Source organism: Stegostoma tigrinum, chromosome 25 (genome assembly GCF_030684315.1).
Source record: "Stegostoma tigrinum isolate sSteTig4 chromosome 25, sSteTig4.hap1, whole genome shotgun sequence".
Classification (NCBI taxonomy): domain Eukaryota; kingdom Metazoa; phylum Chordata; class Chondrichthyes; order Orectolobiformes; family Stegostomatidae; genus Stegostoma; species Stegostoma tigrinum.
The window spans coordinates 21,696,534-21,715,484 of NC_081378.1; the positions used below are offsets into that span (position 1 = coordinate 21,696,534).

The 18,951-nt window shown below is 41.2% G+C and overlaps 1 protein-coding gene across 4 annotated transcripts; it reads right to left on the minus strand.

Annotated features, from left to right (window-relative positions):
* Nucleotides 1–49: 49 nt before the first annotated feature.
* miox (myo-inositol oxygenase) lies at nucleotides 50–12,869 on the minus strand. 4 transcript variants are annotated; one of them, XM_048553882.2, is made up of 10 exons: nucleotides 12,762–12,869; nucleotides 11,323–11,403; nucleotides 10,296–10,376; nucleotides 7,855–8,017; nucleotides 6,624–6,691; nucleotides 5,791–5,900; nucleotides 4,315–4,382; nucleotides 2,188–2,237; nucleotides 1,643–1,755; nucleotides 50–1,132 (listed from the first exon to the last, which is right to left on the minus strand). In XM_048553882.2, exons 1-10 carry the CDS (start codon nucleotides 12,783–12,785, stop codon nucleotides 1,024–1,026), a joined length of 867 nt encoding a protein of 288 aa, XP_048409839.1. In that variant the 5' UTR covers nucleotides 12,786–12,869; the 3' UTR covers nucleotides 50–1,023. The 4 variants fall into 4 exon arrangements, with proteins under 4 accessions (XP_048409839.1, XP_048409841.1, XP_048409838.1 ...); XM_048553884.2 differs by having other exon boundaries at nucleotides 11,323–11,416; nucleotides 12,762–12,815; XM_048553881.2 differs by lacking the exon at nucleotides 12,762–12,869 and adding an exon at nucleotides 12,668–12,733.
* Nucleotides 12,870–18,951: the final 6,082 nt, after the last annotated feature.

An 18,951-nucleotide genomic window follows, 5' to 3' on the forward strand; every position in this document is an offset into this window, starting at 1 on the left:
GATGAATTTCTCATTTCCTTATACCCAGAGACAGACAACATCTAAGATATGAAGGAGTGGTACAGCATTTTATTAGTCGGGAAGCTTTGAGTAGCAATCACAATTTTAGTGAAGACACTTAAATTAGTAACTGCAAGTGACCCTAATTTCAGTGCTGTTGTGTTTATTAAGTAACAATAGTTGTTGTAATACCCATAGAAACAACAGGGTAGTTAAGGTTGTTCTGTCAAACTGGAACTGCTGTTTTAGCAAGCTTCCTGCAACCCTCCTGCTCTGGACTGGCCTATTCTCTACTTCCCCACCTGCAGTTAATTATTCTAAAGCTTGTTCCCTAACTGTTTGCATTGTATCCTTGCTGACTCCTCATTATTACACTGAAGGAAACCAGGAAACCTCCTTGCAGCCTTCACTCAGCTCTTTATTTCTATCTTGAGTTTGTGCTTCCTGGGCTCTAGCAGTCAGAAACTGAGCTGTAGACCCACTGCCTGAACAGCCGACGCAGCGATGACGGGAGTACCTTCCTCACCTAAATTGTTTAAAACTAGGTATTTGTGTGAGCCAAAGTGGTGTATGTTCCCTCAGTTTACCCAACTACTCCACTGTAACCCACTAAATCCAGATTTTTTTTATTTTAAAAGAATCACTATTACTAATTAAAATATATTTAGCTTCAAGGACTCAAACTGTGTAAGATTTGATAGCAAGTGGAGCGGTGATGTGAAAAACAGAGTAACTGGATGTGATTCATTCCCTATTACAACAGCAAGGGAACAGTCCACAAGGTGGTTTATGAATGCAGAGAATAATTATTTAAAATGAAAACATACAGGTCAATAGGATGTGTGTCTGACCTGTGGAAGTCACAGTTAGATTAACCCAATGGATCCTAGTCTAAAGTTGGAATCCAATGCCACATAGTGTTTAATTCCGGGTAAGCAGCCATTTTGAGGGAAAGTTGTTCTGGTTCTGAAGCTGTTGATCCAAGATTAGAGCATTGATTTGAGGTTGAATATGTTCTGCTGATTACCAGTGCAGTTTTCCTGGACAATACTTATCAATTAGTTGCTGATAGTAGGCCTGCAACATCTTCATATCGGGCAAGTCATCACACTTGGTGTACAGATCAAACTTGCTGCAAGCACAAGAGCGTTTGATTAGGCTAGCAGGAAGTATCTCAACATGGAAAACCAGCCCCATTACATACCCTCCCACTTGAGTTGTCCCAGTTAGTTTCTATTCTGGGTGACTACTCCATGTGTCATTTTCTTTGACTTTTCTGCTTTAAGTATCAGTTGAAAATCACCAAGCCATCTTCACAAATTGTTCCCAGTGCTATCACTCCCATAGTAACACTCAGCTCAGGAACAGTCTTTAGCACAAAAACCAATTATGTACTCCAGTAGCTCCAGCAGTGACAAAAGTGTTATCCCCTGATGGTCTCCATGGTTTTCCCATTGACTTTTCATTGTAATGACACAGCCCAGTTTATTGATTGGTTTTGTTTTCTTTTTCCACCTGCTTCTGACACCTCTGTTCCCTCTGCTAAAGTTACCAAGTGTTAATTGTGTGGCACAGATTTAATAGCTTTGCTGAAACAGCAGAATTTTGATTAGAAAAGCTGCAGCAGCTTTAATGAACTTACTTAAATTCTTTAACCCATGGAAGCATTTGCAGGTCTTTGCTGTTACAGAGATGCATGTAATCTCCCTCTGTGTGCCAGGGGTAGAATGAATGGAAGCGGATCATATACAGTCCCTGAACCAAACATACAAACATAGACAGACACATAGACATGATAAAATGTTGACACCAATTTTTGTTTCAGAATTTCCCCCTTCTTTCCTATAATTTCTCCTTCCCATCAGTTAGTGTTTTCTCCAGTATTGCTCCTTTGAGGGGTGTTCGGGCAGTTCTGCCCCTTGTAACATAGTGCTCCCATAGTACTGCAGCTCCAGTAGAGGGGCATTCCCATTGTACCCCTTGACAGTCACCCATGCGTATCAGCTTGGATTCTGTGTTCAAGAACCTGCAATAAGACTTAAACCCATAACATAATGACTGAGGTATGTGTGGTACCCCTGAGGTATGGCTGTTTGGAAGATCATGCAGTCGTGGAGAATAGTGATCACCTGGTACATTAATCCAGATTTAAGTTCAGAGAAGAAGTTGAAAGGCTTTCAAACTTACCTCTTCAGGAAGTTTGCACCCATTAGTTTTCAGCACATTGTATAGATACTCTACAAGAGAAAGGTCCAAGTTAAATCTCAGGAAGTAGCCCTGGAACTCAGATCATCACACGTAACAAGGTTTTAAGGAGTTTTTTTTGTTTCATTTGTGTTTTCTTTTCACTTTCTTGCTCTCCTGCAAACACATGCTATAAGATGTGATGGTGAGTGCAACACAGTCCCTCTGTTTTGAGCCTTCACCAGCAAACCCACTTTCAAGAAACTTATTTTCTTTTAGTATTTAACTGTTCAGTGTTACCAGCCTTAAAACAAAACAGCATCTGTCCCAAGCTCTCCTCTTTGGATGCTTACAATAGTAACTGAAGGTAAGGTCCACAAAAGTGAACTCGTAGCGTGTCAAAGGTTGTGGATATTTTACTAAATAATCAATCTGTTCAGTGGTGTTATTACACATACCCCCAGGGCAGGTGAGACTAGATCCCAGGACCTCCTGGCTCAGAGGTGATATGGACAGTACCACTGCAACACAACAGCCCCTTCTTAAAGGTTGTAAATTCTCTGACTCATTGTGCTTGTGGCGATGATCCTAGCCTGCTCTGCTGGGGCAATCTACTAATCTTGTTTTCCTGTTTTGTGCTATATCTGTTTGCGTTCTTTCTGAAATCCTTATCCAATTAAATTATGTGAACTGCTTTAAATGTTGTTAGTCTCTCCTTCGTCATTCCAGGTGATACTCCTCTGTTTTGAAAACTTAACTCATCCATTCTCGCGGTGATAGTCCTCAATTTATGACCCTGATATAGTTCTTTTTTCTCTGACAATAAGTGACTGGATTATAATTGTCAATCTATTGCCCTTGTTAACTAATTCACTGACTATTTCATTGTTTCCCACTGCAGAGTATTTCACAGTTACTGCACAATGAAAAGCACTTTGGGTAGCTAACAGAAAACAGGAATAAATTGGTTTCGTTTTTAGATTAGCAAGCTGTAACTAGTGAAATGCAAGAAGAATTAGTACAACATTCTGAACTTTGCAAAGATTTGCATCATGGGATGGAATGAATGGATTTGAAATTCGTTGATGATACTTGATAATTGGGAAAGGAAGTTTTCAAGAGGAGGTAAGAATATGTGAAGGGATATAGGCTGGGTGAGAATTTGTGAGAGATAATATGGATAATTGTGAACTTTACAATTTCATCAAGAATATCAGAAAAGCAATATCTAGTGTAAATTGAAAGAAGTTGCAGAACACCTCTGTAGAAGGATCTGTATGCCTTGGTATGTGAAATGAGTACAGTTCTAGCAAATAGTTGGGAAGACAATATTTATATTCATTAAAAGAGAAATGGAACATAATGGGAAGTTTTGCTGCAGCTGAACAGGAATTTGGTGAGACCATATCTGGAACACAATGTACAGTTTTGATCTCATTTGGAAAAGATAATTAAATTAGAAACAGTTCAGGGAAATTTCACTCAACACATTTTGTGGATGAAGAGCTTATCTTGTGAAGATAGTTTGAAACAGGTTAGGCCAGTACCCATTAGAGTTTAGAAGAATGAAAGATGATCTTACTGATGCACTTAAGATCTAGGTGGGATACTGGATAAGAGGAACCATCCTCTGGATATCCAGGACACTAATACTAGGGAAAATATGTTATACGCAAAAGATCTCTCTTTAAGATAGATGAGAATTTTTTTCTTACCACAAGGTAGTGGAGACTAGATATTTCTATTTATTTACAGTTAAGGTTACATCAGATGACGATACATCTTTTGATAAGGAAATCCAGGCTCTGGCATAGAGACAGAAAAATAGAGCTGAGACCGGCCAGGTGACCTGTAGTCTTATTGAATAGTGGAGCAGGCTCAATCAGCCAAATGGCCTGCTCTTAGGTCCCATGCTCCTATATATAGCAATCTATTTAGTCCATATATAATATGCATCATCTACATAAATTCTGATGTTTTGACACATCGTCCTGTATGCTTAGAGTTCGCATGAACATAGCCAAATGCCACTTCTACATTCTGTTTTCAGGTGGTACAACAGGCACTCCGTTTCCTTTAAAAATTTCCCCCATCTTTCGTCACAACGTTGGACTCCCAAATGTTGCTTACCATCATGTCCCCATGACATCAGTACTTTGTCCAACCCACAGTTAGGTTCATACATCCCATAAAACGAGCTGCAAAATACATAACTAAATCATTAGGGGAACTTTACACATAGACAGCATCATCTAAGACATATCCATCCTTATCCATTTCCACCTCGACAGGATGACATGCTTAATGTATTGCCAAAATAGAGACAGAAATATCATGATGTCACATGGCATGCTTTCTGTCATTGTCTTGTAGCAACTTTGGGATCTTAGGGTCAAGTGTGTTTCTTGTAACAGTCTTGTGATTGTGTTCAGAGAGGAATAGGTGGTGTTAATACCATCACACCCCAAACAAATGTCTTCAATCAGTACCCCTCTTTGGCTTAATTTTTATTAATTTCATTTTTAGCTGCTTGGGTTTACATTAGACGGGATGGGGACACACAAACAAACCTTGGTCGTAGAGTACAGTTTTAAGACTGAGAGGATGAAAGTTTTGTTTTCAGTATTTCATGGAATATGGACTTTGCTGGTGAGGCTAGCATTTGTCACTCATCCCTAATTCTTTTTTGGAAGGTGGTGATGAGCTGCTTCCTTTAACTGTTGCAGTCAAACAGGCTTGACTTTGCTATAGTGGTTTTGGTATAACCAAGTAGCTGGTTATTTCAGAGGCCAGTTAAAAGACAATCACATTGCTGTGCATTGATTCTCTTACACATGATAATGCATCAGAGGGTGAAATGGTTCTGAATCGGATCAAAGATAGAAACTGCAGATGCTGGACAATCTCAGATAACAAGGTGTAGAGCTGGATGAGCGCAGCAGGCCAAGCAGCATCAGAGGAGCAGGAAGGCTGACATTTTGAAGAAGGGTCTAGGCCCAAAAGTAAGCTTTCCTGCTCCTCTGATGCTGCTTGGCCTGCTGCGTTCATCCAGCTCTACACCTTGTTATCCCTGGATCGGATCGAATACTTGTTTGATTTCCTCAGTGGTGTTTTAATGGTGGTTAGATTTAATTCGGAGTCATACAGCATGGAAACGAACACTTTGGTGCAATTTGTCCATGCCAACCCAACATCCCAATCTGACCTAATCCCACTCGCCAGCATTTGGCCTACATCCCTCTGAACGCTTTTTATTCGTATACCTTTCCAGATGCCTTTTACATGTTGTAATTGTTATTGCCTCCACCACTTCCTTGTCAGTTCATTCCATACATGCACCAAACTGCATGAAAAAGTTATCCTCCAGGTCGTTTTTAAATCACCTTAAGCCTATGCCGTCTAGCTTTGGACTCCCTCACCCTTGGAAAAAGACCTTGGGTATTCACCTCCCTATTCATGCCCTTCATGATTTTATAAATCTCTATAATGTAGCCCCTCAGTCTCCGATGTTCCGGGGAGAAGAAAACCCAGCCTATTCACCCTGTCCCTGCAGCTCAAACCCTCCAGGTACTTCAACAAGGAAAAATTATGAGCAGAGCCTCTTACCTGTATCTAGGATCCTTAAGGTCTGGGTTGTCTGAAAATGTGGAGTCCCTATAAACAATGGAATCTCGAAACTTGCACCCAACTGGGTAGGTGTCTCCAACCACACACCACTGTGAACAGAAAACAGCCACGTTTCATTAAAACACTTTTTAAAAAAATATCCACAGTCCAAAAAAAAAGGCTGTGCACCAGCACAGAGCTTTCACTTCTGCATTGGCTGTCAGGGACTCAGGTTTCGAGTGTGCAGCGAACTGGAGGAGTAGGATGATGTTGAAATGTGTGCATTAGGATTGGTATCTGTAGGGAGTGGAACTTGAGTCAGGGGCAGAAGACTGATTGGGGAAGAGGATTTGGTGCGTGGTGGGATGCAGGCAGTGATATTATAGTTAGAAATGTGTAGCGAAAATTTAGAGGTTACCTAAGTATTTAAAATGGCTAAAATCATTGATAAAGTATATAATAAAAACTATTCCTGCTGGCATGGGAACCTACAACTGCAGGATGTAACCTTAAAATGAGAACTCAATTCAGCATCATAGAAAAACTTCTTCACATAATCTGGCCTATTGCCTCTGGAGATCTATTGAAAATTTGAGAATGTCAATTGATAAATTTTTATTAGCCTAAGGTGATGAGGTAATCAATAGGGGTAAGATAAAGATCTGCCTTGACCTAGTTGAATGGTGGAACATCCCCATAGGGATGGCTGGAATGGCCTCATGTTCCTATAGTTATGTCCATTTGGGTAGTAGATACAATCTGTTAGAGATAAATGCAACAATCATCATTGAGATCTCAAAGAGTGTCACTACACTTAGGATTGCTGTCCTTACCTGTGGTTCCCCCCAGAGAATGAGGATTTTTCCAATATCATGCAGCAACCCAACTAACTGGAGCCAGTCTATGAAATAAAAATAGAACATACATACATAGATTCATTGCAGCATCTCATAATTCCCCAATCCTCATCAATCGACACCACCAACCCCATCCAATAATCACTCTCCAGCAGTCAGGCCTGAAGAATCTGATTGAGGGATGGTGCTGAGGGAATGCTGCACTGTTGGAGGGACAGTACTAATGGAGCATCATTGCGCTGTCAGAGGAACAGTACTAATGTAGAAAATTGGACTGTTGGAGGGGCAGGACTAATGGAGCAGCATTGCACTGTCAGAGGAACAGTACTAATGTAGAAAATTGGACAGTTGGAGGGGCAGGACTAATGGAGCAGCATTGCACTGTCAGAGGGGCAGTAGTAATGGAGCAAAATTGGATTGTCAGAGGGATAGAAATAACAGAGCATCATTGCACTGTCATGTGGCAGTACTTAGAATGACAAAGGGAGCACGGTACTCCTGGGGATAGTATTTGGGGAAAATATGCTCTATGAGTGGCAATGCTGAGAGAGGTCTGCATTGGGGTTAGTACTGAGGGAATGCTGCTCTGTTGGAGGCACAGTACTGAGGGAGAACTGCGCTTGTCTTTGATTTCAGTACTGACCAAGTGCTGCATTGTGGAAGGGGGCAATACTGAGGAAGTGCTGTGTTGTCAGTTAGTCTTGAGGGAGCATTACACTGTGTGGGGCATTACAAGAGAAGGTAATTTGATATGTGCAGTACTGAAGGAGCATTGCAGGAGGAGTTTTGATGGAAGGAGTGGTGCACTGTTCAAGAGACTGTACCGAAGGAATGCTAAGCCAACAGAGGGGGCACTACTGAGAGCTGCACCATCATGGGACAGTGAAAGTGCACCATGGTTAGTGACGGTGCTGAAAGAGTCCCAAATCAAACATTCTAACCATTATCACATATTGTACCACATGATGTTCTAGAACCCACAAAACCACTCTTTCACATCTGCAGAAATTTATTACCATCTGTGTCCTTGGTTTTAACTGTCCATGCCAACCTACATTTGTCTACTTCTCTTTCTGTACGTGTCTGACTGTCTTTAGTTTGGCTTTCCCTCCCGATGTGTTTGTGTAGGAATCTCGATGAGTATGCTATGTATCTGTATTCAGTTCATTCTCAGTAGCCTCTCCCTCAGTAGAGTTAGATAGATTACCCAAGCCAGGATGGACCTTCCGTATTTCTTCTGCTGTTTGGTAGGCATGGAAAGAGTTTGGAAAATCAACATCAGGGTCAGATTCATCCACTATTTGATCAAGTGCCTGAAGAGCTTCCATCACCGTCATCTGAGCCTGTGAACATGAGGCCCATCGAGAGATCTAAAACCAGAGAGGCGAGTACATAAGTGACTGAAGTCACCAGTTCATTTGATGACTCAATTCCCCAGCCCACCAGGTCCTAACAGACTCGATACAACACCCTCAATCCAATCTTGCCCAGTTATTCAAAATATCTCAAATCCCATTGGGTTGAACACACCTGTGTAACGTCATCCTGTTATTAAGAATCAATGAATAAAAATGAAGGCAAAATTTCAAATGATAATATATTTGGCTGACGTGTGTTAGAATCAAAGATAGGAAAAATCACAAATAAGCAAGGGGTGTACTTCAAAGAGGTGAAACACGTGAAGCAGAAAGGAAAGGCGTCCAAAACTAGATCTCCCTGGATTATTATGGGTGTAGAGGTCCAAATTATTTTTTTTCATTCATTGACAGGATGAGGGCGTCGCTGGCTAGGCAGCATTTATTGCCCGTCTTAACTGCGCAGAGGGCAGTTATTTTGGAAATATTATTATGGCAATGGGACTATTATGATTGTTGGCTTCTTAGTTCAGTAGGGAAACAAGTAAGATACAGTGGAAATTGAAAAATGAAATGAGGGACAAAGTGAGGTCTCTATTAGTGAGTTATATAAAAGGACACTCCAACGCCTTACAGAAGAAAAGGTGAGAGTGGGGACTGACTCAGGATGGAAAAGGAAATCTTTTTATGGAGTAAGATGTAGGAAATAATTATTTTAGATGAGTCTTCACCCTAGAGAATGTTGACAGTGCAGCAGTAAAGAAGAAGGCAATAGCAATATCGGAGACAGGGGGATGAGGAAGTTCGAAACTTTGACTGCACTCCAAGTGCTAAAGTCTCCTGGTCTGAACTGGCCAGTGAAACGATGGGGTTATAAATTCCAGCGCCTCTGAGCGCGCACTTCCCTGAATATGCGGTTGGTGTCAGAGGGCTGGAAAATTACAAGCACTACACCCCTGTTCAAAAACAGGGTGTTAGATAAAACTCGGTAAGTGGACACCAGTCTGCCTAATGTTAACATGAGGGGGAAACATTTAGATACAGCCATCTGGGCATTATTAATTGGCACATGGACAACACGGGCTAATTAGTGAAAGTCAGCGTTGATTTTTAAAAAAAGGCAAAATATGTTTATTAATTCTGTCAAAATTTTATGATGACAGAAGGGAGGGTTGACATACACGGGGACACTTTAAAAATAGACTTGTTAGCAAAGTTAAAGCCCTGGTGATTAAAGGGTCGGTGGTTGGCTAACGGACAGAAAGTTGAGATTGGAGCGGTATACAGTGGTAAATATTGGAAGTAAAACTCTTTTTGACCTGCATTAATGACCTGTACTTGGGCATGCCAAGAAACTTGAGTGTTTACAAATGACATGAAATTCAAACGTAGCAATCACCTGTGTACCAGAGGTCCAGCAGTCGTCAACTGAAATGGGCAGACACATGGTGATGAATCTTAATTCAGAGAATTGTAAAGTGATATATATTTTGGTTGAAAACCTGCGATAGAATCATTTTCATCACTCGGCCTTACCAAAACAATGATGGTAATACTGCGGTCGTCTCGGTTGTTCTCCTTCGAGAAAGAAGATTGCCAAGACATTTTAAAGAGGCATGCAAGGTTGTGAAGAGATCCGAGGAAGGATAACCGGACCCGAAACATTAACTCTGATTTCTCTGCAAGATGCTGCCGGACCTGATGAGCTTTTCCAGCAACCTCTGTTTATGTTTCTGATTTAGAGCATCCGCAGCTCTTTCGGTTTTGTTCGTGAAGAATTTTGATAGTTTTTGAAGATAAACACTTCCCAATAACAAATGGGCCAGTAGCCAGAGGAGACAGATTTGAGTAAGTAGCAGAGACGACGTAAGCAATGGTCCCTCTGAGCTCTGTGGTGTGCAGCTGCTTGGAGGGGATCTCAAAAGAAACGTGGGTCCGATGAATTCCAGCTCTGGAAGTCACATTCATGCACAGACGTCAGAGGTCCGCACAGCAAAAATGAAAGGAAATGTAGTTTCGGAGGAAGTATACTTTTAGGCATCAAGCTGAAAATATAGCTTGAAAAGCAGTGGAAGCAATTTAACTAACTTTCAAGGGCGACTTGGATAGAAGAATATTTACAGGAATACGGAAACAGCAGGGAGTGGAACTAACTGAATAACTTTATTAAAGAGTTAGCACATGCATGTTGTGTTAAATGATTTCTCCCTGAGCTGTCTAATTCTAAGGTGTATTTTGAAAAAAATCATTGACTGAGATCCCAGGTTCCAGGTAGCTTGGATTAACCACTCACCTTCTTCTTAACGAATGCCACTGTCTGGTTAGTGTGCATCAGCCGATATGTGTTCAGCACCCGTTCGTGCAGCAATCCAGACTGTCAAAAACAGAGGAAAGATTTGCCATTTAACCCTCTCCACGTGGTAATCCCTGCAGATATTTCCATTTGCGGGTAGAACTGACGCTAGCTCACTATCACTCTAACCCAAGTCCGCTCTCCCCATTCCTGCTACTGCCCTCTCCCATTCTATTACTGCAACTTCCTCCCCCCATTATTACCCTCTCCCCCTCCCATTACTGCACTCTCGCCCATCTATTACTGCCCACTCCTTCTGCTTCTACTGGTCTCATCCCCCCACCCCCGCCCCCACTGCCCTGTCTCTCCTACTGCCCTCTCCTCCTTCTGTTACTGCCCTCTAGCCCTCCTGTTACTGCCCTCTCTCCCCCTACTGTCCTCTCCATCTCCTGTATTGCCCTCGCCCCATCCTATTACTCTTCCCCTCCCATTACAACTCTTTTCCTGTAGGTACTGCTCTAATCCCCTCTAGCCCCTTTACTGATCCTAGCTACTGGTCTCCCTTTCCTCCCCTCTGGTATTCCTGCAACCCCCCTACTCAGTATTCCTACACCCCCTGTATCAGTATCCCTACAAATACCACACCCCTCCCTCCCACCCAGTAGCCTTACACCTACCCATATCCAGTGTCCCTACACCCTCCCAGCCAGTATTACTACACTCCACTTGTCCAGAATTCCTATACCCCCATTATCCAGTATTCCTACACCACCTCCCCCCACCCCCCCCCCCCCCCACCCCGTGCAGATCTCTTGCCCAGATACAGATAAAACCCACTGGACTGCTCTCTGGTACTTAGCTCCTCCCCATTTCTCCAAGCCCTGATGCCACGGTGATACTGCTGTGGGCTCTTTGGTCCTACTATTTCTCTCAGTGCCCCTCCCACACACACAAGCACCCCCAATGCCCATCACTCACTGAAAATGTTTTCTGTACCGGTGCCATCTGCCATCAAGTTGGGATTTACCTTGAAGTTCCTGTATGTGGCCAAATTCTTAGTGTCGCTCCAAGCTGTAGTGAGCCGTGAGGACTCAGTGAATTTTAAATTCTGCAATGAGCAACTGGTTAGTGAATACAAAAGAAAGATTTCTTTATCTCACGCCAGATCATATCTCTCAGAAGCAGCTAACATTCGAAGAATTTTGAAGTTTAGTCACTTGTTAATGTGGCAATAGGATCTGGCAAACAGCAGCCAGACAGATGACCAGATAATGTTTTGAGTATTTTGTTTTTGATGGAAAGATATTGGATGGGATCACAGGGAGAACTCTATTCATTAGTGACTGTAGATTCTTACATCTGCCTGAGATTCAGTTTCGAGCTACTTTTTAAAAACTCTGGTACTTCTGACAGTCTGAGCCCCAGGTTGGTCCTATAATTTGGGGGAGTTCATTATCTCTCTCAGTCTGGAAAACTATGGAGATATCATTTGAAGGGTAAACCCGCATCTGCAAATCAAGTAGTGCAGAGGATGAGAATAACTACAATAAACAGACTAAGAAATACCCAGAAGGCGATTCAAATAGTAAAGAGCTGCATTAAAATATTTTAGGAGTGGCTTCTGTCAAAACTTGTGCCCTATTCTCTAGTCACATAGTAATAATTGAGGAATGTCAAGGCGTTAACCCTCTGCCTGATTCCTTATGGTCCCAGCTTCACTCAATTTCTGCCCAATTATTGCTCATTCCTAACTCAATCTGGCCTGATCCCAGGCTATCCAATCTTCACTTATTCTAGGTTTTACTTGATACTGACCTCACACAATTCTTTGGCACAAATCTGAAGTTGCTTAAAGGGACAGAAAAATGGGAAACAGAAAAGTTTGAAAATCAACAAAAAGGAAAGGATGCAAGAAATGGAGTGGCAGCGATTGAGAAAGAGAGGGAGCATAAGAGCAACAGCAGGAGAGTGACAGGACAAAAGATGTGGAAACAAGAGAGACAGAGGGAGAACAAGAGATGACGAATGAGATACAGCAAGGAAACAACAGAAAATGAGAGGCAGAGTGAGAGAGAAAAATATAGAGAGAACTACAGAGATGAGGGAGAGAACAAAATATGATTGACAAGGAGAATAGAGATGGAACAAGAGAACTGAGGGACAAATGAACGAACTTAGAATGATAGCCACACAGAACAATAGGAAGAGAGAGAGGAGCCTGACTAACATAGGGCTCAGCCTCCACTCACATCTGGAGCTTTCTCAATTGCTATCTCTTCTTGTGTGATCATTTCTCTCTTCCTACCTCACTCCCTCTGTCCTACTCCCTCTATCTGGCTCAATCTCTGTTCCACTTTATTGTTCTGTCTTACCTTGTCTCTAACTTGTCCTCCCCGTTTTTCTTTCTCTCCCAACCACGGCATTTGTATTATAAGTTTCAAAATCTAGTTTTCACTAGAGACTCACCATTTGGGGTTGTTTAACAGTCATGGTGCTGCAGATTATGTGTGCATCCAAGCTTCAACTCATGGAGCTAAATAGTTCTCTGTAGGATGAGTAAGGGTCAATGTTCGGGGTCAACAATGTGACCTTTTTACTCTTCATTAGATTGTAGCGATATTGTGTGTTAATCATTGTAAGGGCAGTTTATTAATAATCTCCATTTCGCTTTCACTTCACAGTTCATTTACCTTATGGGCGTTCTCACCTCTAACTGCATTTTAAAAAGTACAGAAAGCTGTTCATTATCTTGACCTGTGTGCACATGTCTGCCAATTGTGTGTCCATGTTTTTGCAGGTGTCAGGCTGAATATGTCTGTCTCATCTTGTTCATGTGTTCACAAGGATTTCAAATATGAATATTTCATTAAATTGGGAGGCAAAAGTTGATGTAAACATAATCCTTATTGGTGCGTAATTCATCACTTTAAGGCAATGACTAAATGATTTATTTCTAAAAGTGTAGACAGTTTACAGTTTGAAATTGTAACTGTGCACCTCCCAATGCGAAGAATATGCAGAGAAAGGCCCAGCTGGAGGCAATAATCTGCAGAAAGGAGCCAGAAGTGTGAGGGAAAATTGAACTATGGTGTAACAAGGAATAAGACTAGTGGTTAAATAATGCATGCATTAACATATTTAGAAAGAGAGAGAAGGAAGAAAATACTGTAGGCAACTGAACTAATTAGAGATAACATGTCATTAGAAAAAAGCATAACTAATACTAACATAGAAACAGAATTCATATGGAATGGGACAAAGGACATGAATGGCTCACTCATTCTTAGAAGGACATAGTGCTAAGCAACTAATTGCTGAAGGGGTGGGAAGTGGATGAAAAGTACATAAACGAATGTAAGAAAGTGAGCCAAAGCCTTGGTGTGGATGGTTTTCATTAGCAGAGATTAAATATGTTACGGAAGATATAAGAGACATTGTTACCTGTTCATAAATATTCACTAGGAAAGGGAGCAACTATTGTTTAGCTGACAAATGGAAACAGATAAGATTGATTAGTTTCGTGACACTGATTGGAAGATAATGGAATCCTTTATCAAAGGTATAACAGAAATATCAACAAAATGAAAATAATAATAAAATTAGTACACTTTTCAAAAAGAAGGGCATTGCTTGATAAGCATAACTGAATTATTCGAAGAAGTAACAGACTAAATAGGATGAGGGTAGTGCAATAGAGATGGCATATTTGCATTTTCCAGAGGCCTTCAATAATGTACCATATAGGAGACTCATGTTAGAGCATGTGGAGCCCGGGAAATAGATAGAATAATGGATTACAAGCTGGTTATGAAACAAAAAACAGAGCAGAAATTAACAGTAATGCAAAAGTAGGAACTGGTGCTCCAGAAATAATAATGCTCACGATGTACATTAATAATTTGAATATGAATTCAAAAATGCAATTACATCAAATTGGGTGATGCAATCAGTACTTCCAATCACGAAAACACCCCCAGACATTAGTCTCTGCTTCCTGCCAGTCATCCAATTTTGGATTCAATTTTTCAACTTTCCTTAGATCCCACAGGCTCTTACATTTGCTTTCAGTCTCCCATGCGTGCCCTTATCAAAGGCCTTGCTGAAGTCCAAGTAGACTAAATCTAATGCATCGTCCTCATCCACACACCTGGTTCATCTTCAAAAAGTTCAATCAAGTTGGTCAGACATAACCTTCCCCTTACCAAGCCATGCTGACTATTCTTTCTTAATCTCTAGCTCTCCAAGTACAGATTAATTCTGTTCCTCAGAATTACTTCCAATAGTTTCCCCGCCACTGTGGTTAACCTGACAGGTAAGTACTTTCTTGGTTTATCCCTTGCTCCCTTCTTGAATAACAGTACCACTGTCCTCTGTCACCTCTCCTGTGCCAGAGAAAATGTGAAAGCTATTGTCCATATCCCTGCTATTCTCTCCCTTGCCTAACTCAACATTTAATCATTTAATCTGGCCCTGGAAATTTATCTACTTTTTAAGCCTGCCAGACCACTCAGAAACTATGCTCTGTCTATGCTAATTTCTTTAATTATATCACAGACTTTCTCTTTCATTTCTATACCCACATCATTCCCACTCACTAGTGAACACTGATACAAAGTATTCACTTACAACCCCGTGTCCTCTGGCTCCTTGCACAAATTACTCCTGTGGTACTTGATGGGCCAAACTCTTTCCATAGTTATCCATTTACCCTTATTATTTTGTAAACTAACTTATTTTGTTTTCCTGCCATTATTCCTTCATGCCACCTTTTTGCTCTCCTTATTTCCTTTTTAGATTCCTTCATGGACGTTCTTTACTCATCTATACTTGTGCAGTTTTGAGCCCTTGGTATCCATCAGAAGCCTCCTTCTTTCTCTTTATCCAACCCTGTATATCCCTTGATATTCAGGGACTGTTGGATTTGTTGAACCTATTCTTTATTTTTATTGGTAAATGTTATGCCTGTACTCTCCCAAATTCCTTCTTGAATGCTTATCCACTACTCTAACACTGATTTACCTAACTTATGTTATTAAAATCAGCCTTCTCCCTGTTTAGAATTTTGGTTTCAAGTCTAACAGAATTATGATCACTGTCTACAAATTGCTCTCCAAGTGATACTTCAACAACTTGCACAGCTTTATTACCTAAAATTCAATCCAGGACCACACTTTTCTTGTATAACCTCATACATACCCTTCACACAATACCTACCCCAGTTAATGTTGGAGAAGTTGAAACATTCCACTACCCTTGTTATACTTTTACACTTCTCTGAAATTTGCCCACACGTCTGCTCTTCCATTCCCCTTTGGCTGTTTGAGGGCCTCTAGTACGTTCCCAAGAACATGATTGCTCCTTTTTGGTTTTTCCTATGAATGAATGTTAAACAAATCGTTATTGCCCATTCATCATTGCCTTTGTGAATGTGATAGTGATCTGCCTATTTTACTGCTGCAGTCTACCTGACACAGCTCAGCAGTTCCCAATCTTTTCAGTATCAATACACACACCAATGAGACAAACAATTCCATGATGCACCCAATGTTTCCAGTTGAACTGATGTGAATCTCTGTGTGCACAGTATTGGAAGTCTACATGTACAAGGCTCTGGAGCTTGTGCAAATACAGTCAATAGAAGCACCTGGTGTCAGAGGATACTGCCTTCAATAATTAATACCAGGGTTCTGGAGGTGAACAGTAGCATTGCCTTGAAAATTCAGTTAAGCAGTGCTCTTCCTGAAAATTTCACAGCGCTCTTCTCAGCCTGTTGTGGCACACTGGATGTGAACTGTTTGTCACGTCCACCCACTGTTAGGAGGGAGCTCCAGGATTTGAACCAGTGACAGTACAAAAGCAGCAACTTAATTCCAAATCCGGATGATGAGTGGCTGGTTGGCAGGTGGTGGTGTTCCATTGGATACATTGACCTTGTTCTTCCAGGTATAGAGAAACTGCTATCGAAGAAACCTTATTGCATTGCATCTTGTAGATGGTACACGCTGCTGCCACTTTGTGTTGGCATTGAAGGGGTGCCAGTCAAGTCGGTTGCTCTGTTGTGGATTTTGTCAAGCTTCTTGAGTGCTATTGGAGCTATACAAATCCAGGCAAAATCACTACTGCAGGGATTAACTTGAGTCAGCCAGCAAAGATGAGTTTAAGGGAATGCTAAGTACATGAGAGTGAAAGGAATTGAAGGATATGTTAATGGGGTTAGATTAAGTAGGTCTGCAGGAGGCTTACGTGAAGGCTAATTAGGATTAGGCACTGTCTAGTTGCATTAAATGGCTTGGTTTAAACTGTTAAATTTATGTAACTATGGAACTCTATACTGTCTCATCAAACATTTTGAGGGAATTTGCAACACAGCTTAGGTCCAAAGTAAAGCTACATGATTTTATCAAACACTCTCAGACTGGTGCAGCACCTGTTAGGCACAAAAATCTCCCTCCACGCTGTCAGAAATGTAAAGAGAATGAGCAAGACAGACTGATAGGCCGAGAGATGGGGAGTGCCTAAGGTTTCCATTTGGAACATGGGTTTTATATGTTTAATGTCTGTGGGGTTAAATTCATGTTTAAACTGAAGATTTTGTGAAAGTTCGCCAAAACCTGTTGCATGACTATAAGGCACTCAAGGTTCAGTACATTTCAGAAATGTCAATCATTGAATGTTTCCCAAATCCCTTACTCTATTAACTAGGATTAAAGCTAGTAACAGATGTGTGGAAACGGAGGCTTTACCAGCTGGAGCCCGTTGCAGCAGCTTTGAAAGGAAGGGACTTGGATCAGTCTAACATGAAATTACCTGCGTCAGCAGTTGGTTACCCAATACAAATTGGAAAATATTTTGCTTCTGATAGGTCTGTCTTCTTCACAAACAACAATTAACTAATGTCCTAAGACAGTCAATGACCCACGCAACAAGTCCAACAACAATCATATATGCTCTAATTCTCTATCACATGTCCCAGGAACAAAAACAATTCATGAATGCCCTAATTTTTCAAAAGTTGCTTTAATATTGAAGTGAATTAACTCAAGGAAATTGGCTGATAATTTCAGTTTAAAAGAATCTGGTTACATTTGCACCCAATCTTAGCCATTAAAAGCTGAACTGCAGCAGCGCATGAAAACCAACTTGTATAAACAATAACAATAACCTACATTGGTGTTGTATTATTAACACAGAACCACAACTTCAGGCTCTTCGCAGCTGAATTGGGAAGTTATTGAGCCACATGAGATAGTGGGAAAGATGGCCAAAACCTTGGTCAAAGAGGTAGATTTTAAAGACTGGCTTTCAGGAGAAGAGAAAGGCATAGAGATTTAGAAAGGCAAATCCAAAGCTTAGGGTCGAGGCAGCAGGAAGTACAACTGCCAGTTCTAGAACAATTAAAACAGAATGAGCAAGAGACCAGAACTGGAGACGTGCAGAGCTCTTGGTAAGTTGTTGAGACTTGGAGGTTACAGAGATAGGGAGGATACAGCAATGGAGTGATTTGTAAACAAGAATAAGAATATTACCGTCAGTTTTGCACAACAAGGACCCAATGGAGGGTTCATAAAATCAGAGTGTATAACACTTGATGCAGTTTAGATTGTGGGAAACAAAGATTTGGATAAGCTCAAGCTTGTGGAAGGTGAAAAATAAGAATGGAATGTCCGGGGTGAGTTAAGATAATCAAGCCTGGAGGGTATCAGTAGCAGATGAACTGAGTTAGGGCAGAGAAAAGAAATGGATAAGAAAATACCAAAAGCTGAGCCAAGGGTCAAATACAACATCAATGGAGCAAATGATCTAGTTCAGCAAGACAATTTCTTGCAGAGCAGTGGAGTCAGTGACTCCAGTAAAATGGAGCTTGTGATAGTGCTGGATGTAAGACCAACATACAGTGTTATCCTTTCAAGACATTGGAGGGGCATCGTAAATGATTGAGGGGAGAGGTATGAGGTTGAATTACTATAGAATTCCGGAGGTAATAAAGCAGGATCAGGAAAAGAAGCCATTGATAGTAATTCTCTGGCTATGAGTGGAAAGACAAGAATGGAAACATGTGAGTGCAGGGCTGTGCGGCTGGATGACAGAAGATCAGGCGAGCATGGTCAGCCAGATAAAATGCTACAAAAGGTCAGGAGGAATGAAATAGGATAGTTACCCACAATCATAGTCACACTAGATATACCTTGTGACAATTTACACGTACAAACAGACATAGACACATGCTTTTACACAATTATACGTACTAGCTTATACATACATGGGAATGCTCGTACAAATGCATAATAACACACGTGTGCAAGATGCACTGCTCCAGGCTCCACCTGGGATTTTTAGAATTTCTTAGCTTCAGATTCCACTCTCTGGGCCTGACCATTACACATCCTAGAATATCATTCCCCAAAGTACCCCAGTAGAAACGTTCTGGGTAAAGCTTTTCTGTTAATCTAAAATATAGATATTAATGTTGCAGGAACCCTTTGCAAAATGCCCGTCACAGACTCAGCTTGTCACAATAGACTGCTTTGGACCTGCACTGTCGCTATAGAGTATGAGAGTTTCATCCTGTTACAATAGACTCCATCACATGATCAAAACCAGAAATTGCTGTTTTCAGAAGAGTCACTGAACCTGAAATATTAATTCTGCTTTCCCT